Source organism: Pleurodeles waltl, chromosome 9 (genome assembly GCF_031143425.1).
Source record: "Pleurodeles waltl isolate 20211129_DDA chromosome 9, aPleWal1.hap1.20221129, whole genome shotgun sequence".
Taxonomy (NCBI): Eukaryota; Metazoa; Chordata; class Amphibia; order Caudata; family Salamandridae; genus Pleurodeles; species Pleurodeles waltl.
In genome coordinates this window covers 987,626,995-987,641,151 of record NC_090448.1, presented here as the reverse complement: position 1 = coordinate 987,641,151, position 14,157 = coordinate 987,626,995, and the positions used below count along the sequence as shown (strand labels likewise).

Sequence of the window (14,157 nt, the reverse complement as noted above, 5' to 3'; positions counted from 1 at the left end):
TATTGTGAAGAGGTTGCCCGTCTATCCATATGTTTTTGTTTAAATCATGCAGAACTATGCATAAGAAACGTTTTCCTCCTTCCTTGGGCATTATTATAATTATAGGTGGCAACCACTTTGACTCTTCAATGGGTTCAATAATTTCCTGTTCTAACAATTTTTCCAGTTCACAAGGCAATAGCTCCTTCATTAAATTTGAAGCATTTCTTATCCTATGGACCACAGGTTTCGCTTATTTTTTCAGACTTATTTTATGTGATAACCCTTTTAATAACCCCAACATCTTAGTAAATACCGTAGGAAATCTTTTTTCCACATCATCATACCATTTATAGACTTCTCCAACATTTATCTTGTCACCTATTGTTACAGGTTCTTTGGCATTCAGATTTATAATGATGTTCAAATCTCTTTGATGTCTTCATCCTAATAAGCCTGATTCATAGATGGTAGTATATCCCCTTCCTTTTACTACTTATTTCATCAAATTTCAGTATCATTCTGAGATAAGTATCATCCATCTCACTCCAAATATCTCTATTCTTTTGCCTGCATATTCTACTGCCCTGATGTCAGGATCACTCAACTGAGGACCCTCACCAACTACTCATGTTTCCTTATATGTTTTATTAGAGAAGAAAGTTTACAGACTTCCAGAATCAGCTAACACTCTAATGTGTTTACCATTAAAAAATATATAACAATGAAGCTTCCGTATTTTATTCGTACTTTCCATTTGTATACAAGATGACGTCATTATCTCTTCTATTTTTCCACTAGTACTTGTGACTACCTCTGCATCTATTGTTACTACAATTTCTTGCACATTCTCACATATATCACCAACTTTTTGAAGTGTCCTCTTTTACCACAGTTTCTACAGTTAGCATTTCTAGCTCCACAATTTAAACTTGAACCAATGTGCCCTAGAGCACCACATCAAAGACATTTTATCTCCCTGGAAGGAACAATTCTTCTTTCATTTTTTGCTTTCAACATTTCAGTTGTGGTATTTGTTTCTTCTGCTTCCCTTCACCTTCTACAATTTCTACTACCTCTTTTTTCCTGCTTACACCATACTCCATTTCCTTTATCCACATGGCTGTATGCTCCATACTTTTCGCTATCTGAATAGATTCCTCTAATGTGTGCTCATTCATCAAGAGCTTTTCCTTTTTTCTTTTACTGTTAGTACATCGCACTATCTGATCCCTTATGAGAGTATATTTCAGCTGTTCAAACTTGCAAGACAAAGCCAAACGCCTCAATGTTGCTACATACAATGTTATATCTTCATTATCTTTTTGTGTTCTTGAGAAAAACATATGATATTCAGACACCACATTAGTTTTAGGTGTGAAATGCAAATCTAACATTTATGTAGACATTCCATACACGTTGTTAGGTTGGCCATCCTGCAAACCAAGTGAGATTTCAGGTAAGTCTTTATATATTCTTCTTCCTTCTACTCCTAAATGATAAAGTGGAATAGCTTGTTTTCTTAGAGGACCATATTTATCTTCAACTATTGCCAATAAGTATGTCTAGAATATTTTTTTCCATTGCTTATATGGAATATTTGGATCACTCAGTGTTGTTAAACATGATGGAGGAGATGCCATGCTTTGGTCAGACATAATGCCTGCAAGGGAAGATTAAAATAATAACCTAAAATAAAAACATAAAATAACTATCTAAAATAAGGAATTACCACAACAATCTAACATAACAAATCATAGTTTTTTGTTTATCTGAATTGACAGATTCTTTTCGAAAGTTTAAATGGCCCTTCATTTAAAACTGCTGTAGTCCTTTTTCACCTGTTACAGTTTATTTCCTGAGTTAATTCCTGTTTCCTGAGTCACGGAGACCGCTCTGATGTAGATCTCTGGTAAGAACTTTTTTTATGTAATAAATTTGTGTAAATCAGTCCATGAGAACGCGCTCATTGAAACTAAGCGGAGATCATCTAGATGTAGAAATATGTTCACTGGAGTATGTGATACAATCTAAGCAGGATCACGTTCACACACTCAAGGCGGCATGCAGATAATACTTTTACTGGAACGCAAGTATATACGCGTGAGGCAGCACTGCTTTTACTGAAGTGCGAGGAGGTTTGTTGGAGCATGCAGAAACACGCTGATGAAACAAAGTCTATGAAAGTGTGGTTGGGATAATTAAACTAACAACCTAACAATAAATAATTTTAATAAACAACCAGAACATAGGGGGTCATTACAACCCTGGCGGTCAAAGACCGCCAGTGCTGTTTCGACGGAAGCACCGCCAACAGGCTGGCAGTGCTCCACGGGGATTACGACCGCAGAAGGAGCGCCGCGGTCGCACCGCTGGGACTGGCGGTTTACTTCAATCCCGGTGGTTTTAATCCGACAGGGCAGCGCTGCTTGCAGCGCTGCCCAGGGGATTACAAGTCCCCCTACCGCCAGCCTTTTCCTGGCGGTTTGAGCCGCCAGGAAAAGGCTGGCGGTACGGGGAGTCGCAAGGCCCCTGGGGGCCCCTGCACTGCCCATGACAGTGGCACTGGCAGTGCAGGGGCCCCCTGACATGGCCCGTGCAGCTTTTCATTGTCTGCAAAAGCGCGACGGGTGCAGCTGCACCCGTCGCACAGCCGCAACACCGCTGGCTCCATTTGGAGCCGGCTCCTGTGTTGCGGCCGTGATCCCCGCTGGGCCGGCGGGCGGAAACCAGATTTCCGCCTGCCGGCCTAGCGGTGATCTCAAAATGACTACGGCAAGAGTGCGGCTGCATTGGCGGCCGCCCGGCGGTCCAACCTTGGAGGGCGGCTGAGGCCACCCGCTAAGGTTGTAATGAGGGCCATAGTCTTGAATCTTTAATGCCCCAGGTTTCAAACTCGCTTAACATTCTTCACATTTACACCATGCATCAACGGACAAAGCAGGCTATAGTAAAATCTTACCAGACGATGAATCCAAAGTTTATATTCATTAGAAATATAGACATGTTTCTTTTAAGTATTTCTTTAAGAATATGTAGCGCTTAACAGGAACAACTTCTGGCAATCACAATATTAAAGTCGATCTTTTCTCCATACTGAAATTGATCTTTCTCAGGGTGGAGATACTTCTACCTGTCCCCTGCACAGGATCTCATTGCCATGTAAAGATGACAAAATCCTAGTATTTTCATACGTGTCTTTTATTTGTTCCAAGATAAACACCTCCAGTAAACAGCACAGCTTTCTTCTGCTTCTCTTCCAACAACTGTCCTCCAACCCTCACTTTACATTCTAAAGATGCCAGTAGAATACTAAGGGTGCCTAGGTAAAAACTATTATTCAATCTCCACAGTACCCTCTCAGCTACCGAGTCCAGCTGCAGAAGTACACAGAAAGCTAGATGGCTTGGTTGAAATGGACTGGAAAGACCAATCTTTAAAACAAATTTGGGATTGTATCCAAGGACAACTCTGAAAAGGCTCCTTAAGAGTGAGAGCTTGCAACTTACTAACACATCTTAAGGATGGGAAAGTGACAAAGAATGCTACCTTCCATGAATGGATCTGTAAGGGGCATAAAGGCAGAGGTTCAAAGGGTGGGCCCATTAGTCTTAAACGATGCTATTAAGGTTACAGACTAGAGCGTGGACAACTCTGGGTGCAATAACCTTTTTGAGATCCTCCATGAAGGCATTGGCCACAGGTATCCAGAATACAGAAGGGTATTCCGAATTTTACAGGTAGGCGGCTATAGCAGACAGATGTAGGTGTATAGATATATATGTAGGCTTGATTTTTGCAAGTGAAGAAGGTAACACATGGCTTAGTGAACTGGAGGATTAAGCGGGTGTATACTTTTAGGAATGTAGTAGTGGACAAACCTTTTCCACTTGGCAGCACAGCAGTCCCGGGTAGTGAGTCTGTGTGCTCCTTTGAGGATTGACATGCAGTCTTGAGAGAGGTTGAGTTAACCAAACTCTGGGACCTCAGGAGCCAGATCGCTAGACTAAGCTGCCTGGGATTGAGGTGTCTGATCTTGCTGTGGTCTAATGTGGAAAGGTCTGGCCTGCTTGGGAGATGTTCATGGGGAACCACTGACATTTCCAAGAGGGTGTAGAACCATGGTTTCCTGTACCAAGTGGGAGTGATCAGGATGACAGTAAGAGAAGTTTGCTGCAGCTTCCAAACCATATATAGAGGAGGGTGAGAGGCCGAAAAGTATAGGCAAATATTCCTGATCAGTTCATCCATAGTGCACTGCCCTTAGACTCAGGTTGTCAGACCTTGGAGGAGAAGCTTTGGCATTTTAGATGGTGGCGAACAGTTGACACCGAGTACCCTCCCACTGGTGGCAGTATAGAAGTAGGACTTGTGGGTGGAGTTCCCACTTGTTAACTTGTTGCCGCATCCTGCTGAGCAGGTCTACAAAGTTGTTATCCACTCCAGGAAGTTACTCTGCAAGGGGATATATCCAATAGGAAATACCTCAGAGCTAAATGTTCTACGCTAATGGCAATATCTGCTTGAGTTAGTGCCACCCTTTTTTGGAGGTAGTAAATGGTGGTCATATTGTCTTTTTATAAGAACTACCTTGTGCTTGCCCACTGAGATATATCATTAAAATGTTTTGATAATGTTATACTACAAATTGCCAATAAAAACCTATACATAAAAAACAACTACCTTGCGCTGAATTTCCTGAAAGAACGCCTTGAGTACTAGCTGGATCACTAGAACCTCGAGGGAACTTATGTGTAGGTGCTGCTGCTGCGATGAGTGCATGCCTTGGACTGTAAGGTGCTGAAGATGTGCTCCCCACCCATAAAGACATGCGTCTGTGGTGATGGTCACTTGCAGGATCAAGTTTACGAAGGGCAAGCCTAGCAGCTGTTCTACCACTGCAGAGAGCGATGAGTGCTGGCCTTTATTAACACTAGATCTTCTTAATCCCCCTCTGTTTGTGACCATTGTGTTGCAAGGCTATGTTGGAATGGGTGCATGTGTAAATGGACGTGGGGAACAATGGCTGTGCATGAGGCAATAATACCTAAAAGGTGCATGACTGTTCTGAAAGTTGACGATTTGTCTGAAAAAGGGACAGTACCTGCTGGAAAGTCAGCACTCTAGGTTAACTGCCGCTACATTTGTTTACGGGCTCCTCGGAAGGTTTGAATTTGCAGAGGTTGGAGGTGGAACTTGACAGTGTTTATTGTAAAGGACAGTTTGTGAAGGGGGAAATCGTTGTTTGAGTGTGTGAGTGTGAGGCAATGCTGCTTGCTCTCTTGATCAGCCATTCATCTGAGTATGGGAAGACATAGATACCATTCTGCCTGAGGTGGGTGGCCACCACCGAAGGACACTTTGTGAACATTTTGGGAGTGATGGTGCACAATAGTAGCATTTTGAACTGGTAATGCTGACCGCTTACCACGAATCCTAGGCTGTGGTGATGGACGGGGTGGATAGGTATATGGAAGAATGCGTCCCTTTGGTTGAGAACTGCCATAGAGTCGCCCTGCTGTGGAAAAGGAATGGCATGCTGTAGGGTGACGGAATGGAAGTACTCTGACAGATGTACTTGTTAAGGGGCCTGAGATTGAGGATTGGCCTTAAAAAGCTTTCCTTTGTGGAGATGAGAAAAAAGAGGGCGTAGACTCCACTGCCCTGTTGTTACAATGGAACTGGCTCTACTATGTCCTTAGGGGCGCACCCTTCAATTTCTTCTTGCAGAAGGCTCTGGTGATCTGAGGGGAGGATGTGTGAACGTGGTGGGATGCTTGGAGGGGTTCTAGTGAGTTCCAGGCAGCATGCATGTTGTATGATGAAAGGTACCCTCTGGAAATTATCTCTTCACAAAAGGAAAGAAATTCCCGTAGCATTATCCCAAAAGGTGTAGCATGATTGGGTGAGAGAAAGGGAGTCACTGCTTGGTGGAGGCACATCCTTTAGCCATTCCTCCTTTGGTTGTGCCTCTCATGTTACTGCCCCTGTAACCTCCCCTCAGCTACGCCCATGTGGACTGTAGGTGTTATTGCTGCTGCATTTGGTAGGATGCAGGAGATTCGAGGGATGTGGGGCTGCTACTACCCCTGTACTTGGACCTACAAAAGGAGCCCCATGGTGTGAATGCCTGTCGAGCCCCATCACCTTAGCCGAATCCATGTCTTTTTATTTTTAACTTATCCAAAATCTAATCTACCTGCATTCTGAGCAGGTATTCAACACTGAATGGCAGCTTTAGCAGGTGTTGTTCTGGCGCTCTTTTGTGCATTCCCTTGAGCATGGGGAGGAACTGGAGGGTGTGGTTTTGACAGCATTTTGACCAGGAAGTCATTGTCTATCAAGATGACATGGCTATTAACTTTGAGGTAATTTGTGGCTCTGTGGATGATTTTGAGATAAGAGGTAGTATCATCTGGTGGAGAGAGTTTTGCCAGATAGAGGCCAGGGTCTGTTTCAGCAGGGCATAAATGTCGCAGTCATCCCACGGGTCGTCCAAAGGATCCTGGTCATAGGAAGCATCATAAGGCTCAACTATGTCTTGGCACAAAGGGCTATGTTCTCCCTCCCCATCAGAAGAGTGTTGTGACCTTTTGTAGTGAGGCAAGGCGAGCAGAGGTGGCACGTGTGGTGATGGAAGCAAGGGTGGAGAAGAAGGGGTAGTTGATAAAGGAGGGGTAGAAAGATGTGGAGGGCGAGCTGGGATGCCCCAGTCAAGTTTCTTGTGCTTTGGAGGAGGTGTAGGCTCCAGGGCAATCTGATCTTCGAAGGACAGCTTCCGCTTCTTTGGGGAGAAAAGGGGCTTGGTGGCAATTTTTCCCATCTGCAGGTGTATGAAGAGTCTCTTTTGGCAAGCGTTGAGCTCCTCTTGGAGACGGTTGAGAATGGGTTGTTCTGAGTCCTTTAACCCCGTTATCAATGGTGTCCTCAGTGTCAAGAGGAGTTTCCGTGCCGAGTGAGGTTTTGGCATCGAAGGTGGTTACGGCATCAATGGTTTCAGTGGATTGATTGACTTCAATGCCGGTGTCTTCTGTGCCAGTTGACCTTACAGTGCAAGGTTGAAGAGCTCAAGTTCCCAGATGAAAGCTGCATTGTATTGCAGCCTTTAGGGCCAGAGACGGGAGCGTTGTCGACTGCAAGAGCTTCAGCTCCGAGGTCTTCTGTTGGTGCTGACCATGGCCCAAAGACTGTGGTGGACCTGTAGGGTGCTAGTCAGTCACTGAGCTCGACACCCGAACACCAGAGGAGTGGTGTTCTGCAGAAGCATGCAGCACTTATGTGGCAGACAGCTGCAACTGGGCCATAATCGCAGTCGGAGTCTTGGGATCTGCATTCAGCTCACTGTCTGAATCATCAATGAGCTGTGTCCGGGTTGAAGTGAAAGGGATACGACATTAGGCAGAAAGTGAGGATTTGTCAATAGAACAACCCGATCTTTGTGGACCTAAATAAAAGCTGCTTCCAATTAATTGACTCTATGCCGGGAAGTGATTGCACTGATGATTGCTACTCTTCCCAAAAGAAAATGCACTTTCAAATGTATCGGCTCAAAAAGGTGATCTATGAGCACAGTGAGAACAACCGTAAGTTCGCATGAAGGGACTTGAAGTTTTCTTGGTGGTATAAATCTTTTTAAACCCTCCAAGGAAGCTGTGACAACTGGGATCAGGGATTAGAGACTGGTATTGTCCATTCGGCGTGTAAGCTACCAAGTAGAGTCTAATGGAGGCATATTCTAGACCTGATTTCTTCAAAAGCAATGCATAACATGTAATGCCTTGTACAAAAGCCTGAAAAGGTTGGCTGTTCTTACTGAGACAGAAGTGTACAAATCTTTTCCATTTGGTGGCTTAGTGCACACTTTTAGTGGGTCTACAAGTCTCCTTTATAATGAGCATACACTCCTCAGGAAGTTACAGGTAGCTAACCTCTAAGACCTAAGGGGCCAAACCACAAGATTTAGCATTTTGAGATTTTAGTATCATATCTGCCCCTGGTGCTGTGTTAAAAAGGTCTGTGTGCAGAGGTAACTTCATGAGTGGGTGAATGGAGATATCCAAAAGCATGGAGTACCATGGTCGTCTTGCCTAAGTGGGAGCAATTAGAATGAGCCTCATGGATGCCTGTTTTATTTTCCTCACTACATACAGAATCTGCAATAGTGGAAGAAAAGTGTAAGCAAATAGTTTTGACCAATTCATTCACAGAGCACTGCCAATGGACTGTGAATGTGGGTACCCAAAGGCAAAACTTTGAAAATTTGTGTTTTTCTGGCATGGTGAACAGATCAGACTTTGAAGATCTCCATTTTCGAAAGTACTGATGCAGTATGTGGGGATTCAATTCCTATTCACATGTTAGTTGATGTGTCCTGCTTATCAGGTCCACAAAGTTGTTGTCCTCTCCTGGGAGAAGTTCGACTAGTAGGCAGACTTGATGACAATGCCATATTGTTAATGCTAGAGTTGCCTGCTGAGGAGTGTGTGTTCCCTCCTGTTTCTGGATGTAGTTTACTGTCGTTGTGTTGTCTGTCTGGATAAGCACTGCTTGTTTCCAATTACTGTGTAAAGAAAAATGTCACTCACCTTATAAACATTTGTTTCTAGTGGGAAACATCACTAGCAGTGCGGTCACTGCAACACTATGCATTGGTCACACTGCCATTACCACGCATATGCATTTAGCACGCATGCCGTGAGTGGTAACGGCAGAGAGAGCAGTCCAGACGGAACAGAAAGGAGCAGCGACCAGTAGAAAGAGAGGTAAGTGGGGCCAGGTTTGGGGGGCTATGGTGGTTTTCATGATAGCGTCAGAGGGTTGGGGTAGTTTTTAGGACAGGGTGGGGAAAGTTTTAGGGTTTGGGGTAGATTTTAGGAAAGGGTAGCTTTTAGGGTTTAGGGTGTGGTGGGGGGGTCGGGATAGTTTTTAAGGACAGGATGGGATAGGTTTTAGGACAGGACAGTGTAGCTGTTAGGGTTTAGGGTGGGGCGGCGGGGTAAGTTTTAGGACAGGGTGGGTTAGGTTTCGGACTGGGTAAGCTTTAGGGTGGGGAGTCGGAGTAGTTTTTAGGACAGAGCAGGCTAGGTTCTAGGGCGGGATCAAAGTAGTTTTTAGGACAGGGTGGGGTCGTTTTTCAGGACAGTGTAGGTTTTAGGGTTTAGAGTGGGGGGTCGGGATAGTTTTTATGACAGAGTGGGGTCGTTTTTAGGACAAGGTAAGTTTTAGGGTTGAGGGCGGGGTAGAGCGAGTAGGTCCACAAAAGATTACGCATTGGTCATGGAGCTGTTGTTGGATACGTCCAAACTGTTGGAGGAAATAACAAATTAGGATGGAGCCAGAGCCCATGCATATTGTGGACTAAGAAAAGAGTCACAGCACATCCCATGACTCAAATTCTTTTCAAAGAAACACTAGTTGTGATATCCATGTTCAACACTACATGGCAGGAGTATGCAAAGCATCTACAGCCACACTTGCTAGGAACACATACTCAGTAATAGTTGCATTGGCAACTCCAATAGATTGATGAACAGTTTCTACTTTTGAGTTCACATGCCCTGAATGATCATATTATCTAAATGAGCTCCCCTCCCAGTAAGGAAGGCATCCGCGGTAATGGTCACTTGTGACTAAGGGTCGATAAAAGACCTTCCCAGTAACAAATTGTTGTTCCAACCATTTGAGTTTGTGCTGAACTCTGGGCTCGACCAAGACAAGACCTTCCCACCAACCTGTCGCTTGTAACAATTTCCTGGACACTCATGTAGCAGCAGCATATGAAAATTAGCACTATTGCAATTCAAGATGCAATCTTCCCCATTATTTTGCGAGCATCCTTATTGTCACAGGATACAACATCTGAAAAAGGGGAAGCAACCTATGAAATAATATCACTCTCTCGTTGGGGTAAGCTTTGCCTGTCACAGTGTTCAGTATCGCTTCCATGAACTGTTGTATTTGTTTGGGACAGAGATAAAATTTCTTGACATTTAGTGTGAATCACAATTTGTGAAGAAGCGACACAACTAGCTGAATGTGTGCTAGGTATACTGTTGTCAGCTAAGCTCTTTATCAACCCGTCATCCAGATATGGAACGGCATGAATGGCGGTGCAGTGGAGACGCAGACATTTAGTAAATTTTAATGGATCTGTTGTGACCCCCTGCCCAAAAGATAGCACTTTGAACTGGCAATACTGTCCTCTTACCACAAACTTGATGGAGTAATGCGTGGTGGGGTGGGTATTGAAGTAGGGATCTTTGAGAACAAGGGTTGCCTTGGTGCGGAGGTCAGAGCAGCAGAATGATGTCTTTAGGAGTTGTCAAACAGAAGTGTTCTGGCACTCTGTAATAGTAGAGTTGCTTGAAGCCTAATCTTGGCCTTACTGTCATGGTCCTTTTTGGGTATTAGGAAGTGTAGAAAATATTCTTCTTGACCTTTTTCTTTTGCGAATAGTGGTAATGCCCCTTTTGTAGCAATGCATTCACTTCCTCCTTCCCTTGATGCTTCTGGATGATGGCATGGTGAAGAAGTGGTATATTTGGTGGTGTGGTATGAAATTCCAAACAGTGTCTGTGGGCAACAATGGATAAGATTCAATTATCTTAGGTTATCTCTTCCAATTGGGAACAAAAGGACTTATTTGTCCCCCGGGGATGGGGTGAGGGTGAAGGATACGTCACTGCTTGGAGACAGACAACCTCTTGCCTTGTGTCCTCTGCCTACTCCACGGCTGTTGTCTCCTCTTTGTTCAGCCTTGAAACTTTGTCCCTCCTGTAAGGCCTGCTGAATCTGGAAAATGGTACAGTGCACTGCGGCTTCATCTTCTCATCTGCTGACAACAAACACCAGGCCTGTCAGGTTGAATTTGTATTGGCCTCATAGCTTTAGCTATTTTCTTGTCTTTATCAATCATTTCCAGCATCATGTCAGCATGTGGACCAAATAGAGGTTCTTAAAAAAAAAATGGGACATTTAGCAGATGCTGTTGAACGTCAGGATGGAAGCCAGAGATTCAGAGCCAGGCATGTCTTTAGGGTGAGATGCTAGTGTTTGTCTTTCTGGATTCAGTATCAGTTGCACCCAATGCACATCTGACACTGGTACTGGAGATGAGTTTCCCTTCATTAGCCAACTCCTTGCCTCTTCTCCAGTTTATCTCTTGTAGGTGTTTCACCAGTTGCTCCACTCTTCCCAGTATTAACTGTAATATATTTACAACGAGCCCACTGAGTTGGCGATGCACTATTGTGTGGCTGCACTGACCACTAGTATTTTGTGGCTCCGTCAATCTTTTTACTCTCCTTGCCTCTAGCTGGGGCATCACTGATGCTTTGAGCAAAGCCCCTCTTCCTAGCAGCATGGACAGCTAGAGGAGAATTTGGGAGTACATGGCCTTTTAATGTACAAGGGACCCTCTGGCGCAGCCTTGTACTTTTCCTCAATTCATGATCTTTGTTTTTAATGGGTCCTTGAAGTGGTCAGCCAGACATTTTGTCATGCTTTTGAGTATGGAGAGGAACTGGACTGAGTTTTCCATCTTGAAAAACATCTCCACCAACAAGTCATCTCCCTCTTTGACATGTAATTCTTTGGGGTTTGACCGTGTTGTATGCTGAGGAGTCATTCGGTGGAGATGGTTCACTGAATAGGGCTCCAAACATGGGTCCTTCTGCGGGTCCATACTAGACATATGCCACGGATCTTATCCATCATCTATGGGGATGGGCTTGTCAAGGAGTCAGAGATGTTTCAAAATAAGTTTGCGGCATATGTGATGGTGAGTGAGAATGAGTTGGTGACTGAGGTGGTAGCAGTGGACAAGGATCTCTAGGCCTATGCATATTTGGTATGTGGAATGCCCTGAACACTTCTGGCATCTGCTGTACGGGGCAAGCAAGTATATGTCCTGTTACAGGATGGATATAGGTCCTTCACTTTCTAATATTTGTCTGTTCCTGTAATGGTGTTGGCTCAGTAGGTGTCAAAGCTGCTGTTGAGGCCTATTTTGAAACCAGCTTCAGCATCAACCTTGGTTCTGAGGCAGGTATCTCAAGATCTTGTACTAAGGAATTTCTCAATGTCGGGGCTCTGCAATTTGGCGCCCAGGGTTCTCCAAAGTTGAAACCAGTTTTTTAGGCAAAGTGCTCTCAGGGACAACTAGAGAGGCCTTTTCGGTGCAGTCTTAGGGCTCAAGCTGGTTCTTTCAACGCCGATGTTTACTCAGGAGTCAGGATTCCTATTGATGCTGAGCCCCAGAAGAAAGATCTTTGTATGGTGTAGATGGCTTAGGGGCAGTCTGTATCCTGGGTGTGGTGTTCACTGAGGGCCTTGGTGATGACTTGACTGTGAATATGTAGTCCCCTGAAGACACATATTCTGAATCCAATCACAGTGGCTTCCTAGAATAACTGATGGGATTACCCACCCAGATATTCCCTAGATGACATTGATGCTGGGCTTGGTCAAAGGCTCAGGAGAGGTTTGCTGCAACATTTTGTAGAAAGTCCTCAGGTGTTCCAGCCTGTAATGGATGGTTTCTTGTTGTGAAGGCCTGGCAGGCTGGGTAGTGTAATTCTTCATGGTCACTGAGTAGCCGAATTTACAAGCAGATTGTTGATCTGACCATTGGAACAGGGCAAAACAGTAAGGGGGTGCTCTACATAAATGACTCACACTCATAAGATCTGGCTTCAAAAGGTCCTCCGGTCCAAACCAATTCTGAAGCAGTCATCACAGGATGTTTTATTGCACTGATGGCAATATTAGTGTCTGAATTCTATTACCCGACGGTCACGGAGCGCCTAAAAATGCCTGAAAGCAATGGTGGAAAAAAACAATCTTAAAATGAAGTCCTTGTCCTGGTGCATTGTAGGTATAAGGGAGGATCTCGAAATAGAAACATATTACTTCAAAGAAAAACAACTTGTAATGGCTGTACCCAAAATTATATGGCAGGAGTGAGCAAAGCATGCGCTCTACAGCTGTACAAGCTGCAAACAGTGTTACATAAGGCACATGGTTCGCAAGCAGTACAGTTCAATGGCCTATGAGATGCCTCCAGGACGTTTTGCACTGACTTTTGATAAAGTGAACTAAACCAGTGTGTAACCATGTCCTACATCGTTTGGTGCAATTGGATGTGTTAGAAGATGAATCTGTAATGCTAGAGAGACACTGCACATTAATCATTAGCACACAGACACCATGTACTGTATTGGTGGCGGTCTACGTTTTTGTTTGTGACTGAAATATATGACATCATATGTGAGCTGTGGATATTACATAGGAAATGTGGTACTTACCACGTGTGTGCCATTGGCAGGGAGCTGTGAGTGGGGGATGCAATAATCTGGAAGGATGGGCAAAGGGCTGCAAACCCCCCAGGAGGCAGCTGGGAAGATCCTGTTGTGAACTGCAGCAGCCGAGCAAGTTCTTCTTGAGTGAAACTAGAGACCACAGCCCAGAACCAAGTCATTATCTACAAGGAAATAAATAAGAGTGGAACTAGGACAAAGTTATAATATTCTCAGAAACTGAACAAAAGAGAAGACATTCGACATATGGAAAAAGAGAACAAGTGGGTGAAAGAAGTACTAAGTGAAGATATATAGGAAAATCGAAAGCAAAGGGGAAATGGTGAAATAAAGCCAGAGAAACCAATACAGAGAAAGAGACAACATGAATATCATAGTGTTCTACAGTACAACTGCCCCCCCAGTCACTTAAACAACTCCTATATATCCATAACAGAAAGAATAATAAGTGATGGAAAGTAGCGCCTGAATTAATATTTGCCACAAGTAATCATTCTGCAGTATTTCTTTCCATCATTAGGGTCGAGCCTGCGTTGCATGCGCTCGCGCATGCGTATCGCAGTGAGACGCTTTTGTATTTAGAAAAGGGCTTGGAGCCCGGTCAACTTCACGTCAGTGTTTTTTATTGGCTCATGGGCTTGCCTAATAAAATCTGCTTGCTTTCATTAGTCAAAGGCAAGCATAAGTCATGCCTTTTCTGGTGGCTAGCCCTCCTCGAGCGCAGCGACCAAGTACAGAAAACATGCGAGGCTCGCTGTTTTCCATCGGGCTCATGGACTTCTTTTTCTCTAATTTACAAGCGCGATCTCGCTTGGCAGAAGTCGAGCGCTTTACATAGTTAATTTCACTTTTTCGGGTTGTG

At 44.3% G+C, this 14,157-nt stretch overlaps 1 protein-coding gene across 3 annotated transcripts in view; it reads right to left on the bottom strand.

Annotated features, from left to right (window-relative positions):
- AREL1 (apoptosis resistant E3 ubiquitin protein ligase 1) overlaps nucleotides 1-14,157 on the bottom strand; it is a 708,282-nt gene that overhangs the window by 140,599 nt on the left and 553,526 nt on the right. For all 3 annotated transcript variants that reach the window (XM_069208486.1, XM_069208484.1, XM_069208485.1), the window contains exon 19: nucleotides 13,284-13,459. In XM_069208486.1, the coding sequence (XP_069064587.1) occupies nucleotides 13,284-13,459 (176 nt within the window). The remainder of the gene's footprint in view (nucleotides 1-13,283; nucleotides 13,460-14,157) is intronic.